Raw genomic sequence first — 2,925 nt, forward strand, 5'->3', positions numbered from 1 at the left:
GTTGTGAGACATGAAAAACATCATGAAGGTTTGATAAATAAGGAGGAAGGACTATTTGATAAGCTACTAGACCGACTCTTTTAAGTATTTGGAAAGGTTCTATGTATCGTGGGTTAAGGTTTTTAGTCTTAAGGGCTCTACCTATTCCAGTAATCGAAGTTACTTCTAGAAAGACATGAACTCCCTTACTAAACTCTAAGGGTCTACGTCTATTATTGGCATAGCTCTTTTGACGGCTCTGTGCGGTTTGGATCTTCTGGCGAATACCCTTTATCTTTTCAGTAGTTTCTTGCACTAAGTCTGGACCTAAGACACTAACTTTTCCGTCATCATTCCAACACAATGGTGTTTGACATCTTCTTTCGTAGAGAGCTTCATATGGTGCCATCCCAATACTTTGTTGGTAACTGTTGTTGTAGACGAACTCGACCAATGGCAAACACTTATCCTAACTGCCCTGGTTATCCATCCCACAAGATCTTAACATGTCTTTCAATGTCTGGATTGTTCGCTCTGATTGTCTGTCTGTCTAAGGATGGTATGATGTACTCATATGCAATTCTCCAGAGTTGGGCACACAAATTCTGTTCTTGTACCTCCATAGGCCACTACGATCCTATCTCATAGCTTCTTCAGCTCTGCAAGCAATGGTGACATCCGATATGGTGCTATGAAAATCAGTCCGGTTCCAGGTACTAGATCAATGTTGAATTTTATCTCTTGCTGAGGAAGAAACTCAGGTATGTCGTCCAAGAAAACATCAGGAAATTCTTTCACCATTTGGATTCGTTCTAAGCTTAATTCACTATCATTCGAGCTAGCCGCTAACAGAACGTACCCCTCACAACCACTCCCGCCTAAGGCAACTCTTACAGAATTCAGATATAAGGTGTGGGACAAAAATGGTTTAGTACATAGACTATTAGATGGAATAACAGCAGTTCTTTTAAAATAATCAAAGAAAACATGATACTTAGATAACCAATCTAATCCTAAAATAACTTCTAAACCAGATGGAGATAAACAGATTAGATCGTGTATAAAAGTCCTGTTCCTAATAGCGAATGGTACTTACAGGCACACTAAACTGGTCAAAGCATTTTGGGATGCAGGTGTATGGAAAATCAAGTAAAAATTCAATTTAAAGAAATATAATCCTAACTAGTGAGCAATAATTAGAGAAATAAAGAATGCGATGCACCCGAATCATACAGTACAGTTAGAAATCGATTCTTGACATAACCTGACCTTGAATGAGGGTGTTCGATTGCACAACATCGTCAATAGTGATAGCAAACACTCGTCCTTGTTGTTGAGTGCTAACTGGATTTCGAGTAAATCCCTTTGGACAATCCTTGGCAATATGTCCAAGTTCTCTACAAGCATAGCAGTTAGGTGATCCAAACTGGCAAGACCTGTTATCATGCTCTTTTCCGCATTACTTACATGCAGTGTTTATGTAAGCCTGATGGGCTCGTTTACCATTACCTTGCCTTACTTTACCTCCATTCTTACCCATACTGCGATCAGTAATGTTACCAACTTGTAGGTTCTTACACTGTCGTATGCCACGTGCTTTAAAATGCACCCTTCTCCCAGCTGTCTGATGATTGCTAAGACACCTTGGTGGAAATCCTTGGCGACTCACTTTAGCCACAGTCAGTTTCTTAATACATTCTTCCACTAACTTGCTCTTGTTGACTAATTCGGCAAAATTACGTACCTCCAGCGAAACTATTGAACTCATCAGATCAACACAAAGGCCTCCTTCAAACTTCAAGCACTTCCATTCTTCAAGGTCAGCAGGATCCCCTTGACATATCTTAGAGAAACAACACAAATCATCGAAATTACGAGCATACTCAGCAACAGTCATATCCCCTTTTCTCAGCTGCATAAGCTCCATCTCCTTAGCATCTCGTGTTGCTCCCGGAAAATACTTTTTATAAAATTCGTCCCTACAGATATCCCAAGGAATGTTATTTTCATTCTGTTGTAGCAGTCGCTGTATCCCCTGCCACCAGTACTCAGCTTCTCCCTCGAGCATATAAATAGCAAACTCCACGTGTTGTCCTTCTGGAACATGCTGCGCCCTCAGTGATCGTTCAATACCTCGAAACCAGTTATCAGCGTCAGTCGCAACGAGTGTACCCTTGAACTTAGGCGGATTAACCTTCAGAAAGGTCGCAAGGGTCATAGGTCTTTCAGGATGCCCTAAGTTGTTCTCATCATTTCTATTATCTTCTCCGTATTCATTCTTGTTCCCATTTCTCACTCCGAGACGTTCAATAGCCCTAGCCGCTCCTACAGCAGCTTCACGCACTACTTCAGCCACGTCGCTCATCATAGCCATAAACGTTTCCTGTTCCTTCTCGTAGTTAACATTAGGAATTCCTTCCCGTACGCCTTGTCTCTGTGAACCCATCGTGGTCCCGTTCACACCAAACAATCATTATTAAGGTGATCAGTCTTAACACTTCAAGTCAAGTGTGAACATTCCCAGAATGAAAACACAGAAACAATCATGCAACATATATCACTGGGATATCCTATACGCATGAGACACACAACAGAGTATGCAATGAAGCATAGTCAGTCCACTCCCCAGGCTCTACTAGGAACGAACTGCTATGATACCAAATTGTAACGACCCAATTTTCGGTACGCCTAGGACACACCGGAAACTGAGCGCTACCAATTTGTCTTCCTAGTTATTATATATTATTTATCATATGAGCCTGATTCGTTGTTAAAAGCGTAGTTAATTTGTGAGGTGTATTTTTTTTTGTTTGAAAACATTTGGGTTAATAGACGGAATCATACATAATCAATTCACAACTGATAACAGATAAAACAGTTATAAACAACCACACATAAATACATCACAAGCAGCTAACAAGATTTAGTGATCCAGCCTTTATTAGA

General features: G+C 40.6%; 1 protein-coding gene across 1 annotated transcript; it reads right to left on the bottom strand.

Moving 5' to 3' along the window:
* Nucleotides 1-621: 621 nt before the first annotated feature.
* Nucleotides 622-2,425, bottom strand: LOC130959952 (uncharacterized). Its single transcript, XM_057885349.1, has 3 exons — nt 1,504-2,425; nt 1,244-1,415; nt 622-943 (listed from the first exon to the last, which is right to left on the bottom strand). Exons 1-3 carry the CDS (start codon nt 2,423-2,425, stop codon nt 622-624), a joined length of 1,416 nt encoding a protein of 471 aa, XP_057741332.1.
* Nucleotides 2,426-2,925: the final 500 nt, after the last annotated feature.

This window comes from Arachis stenosperma, unplaced genomic scaffold (assembly GCF_014773155.1).
Source record: "Arachis stenosperma cultivar V10309 unplaced genomic scaffold, arast.V10309.gnm1.PFL2 arast.V10309.gnm1.Scaffold_100028, whole genome shotgun sequence".
Taxonomy (NCBI): Eukaryota; Viridiplantae; Streptophyta; class Magnoliopsida; order Fabales; family Fabaceae; genus Arachis; species Arachis stenosperma.

Coding starts and splice junctions, on each gene's coding strand:
- LOC130959952 (XM_057885349.1), bottom strand. CDS start 2,425: ATGGGTTCACAGAGACAAGGCGTACGGGAAGGAATTCCTAATGTTAAC. Junction 1,416..1,503: donor CAGTATGGGTAAGAATGGAG/GTAAAGTAAGGC, acceptor GCATGATAACAG/GTCTTGCCAGTTTGGATCAC. Junction 944..1,243: donor ACACCCTCATTCAAGGTCAG/GTTATGTCAAGA, acceptor TTATTTTAAAAG/AACTGCTGTTATTCCATCTA.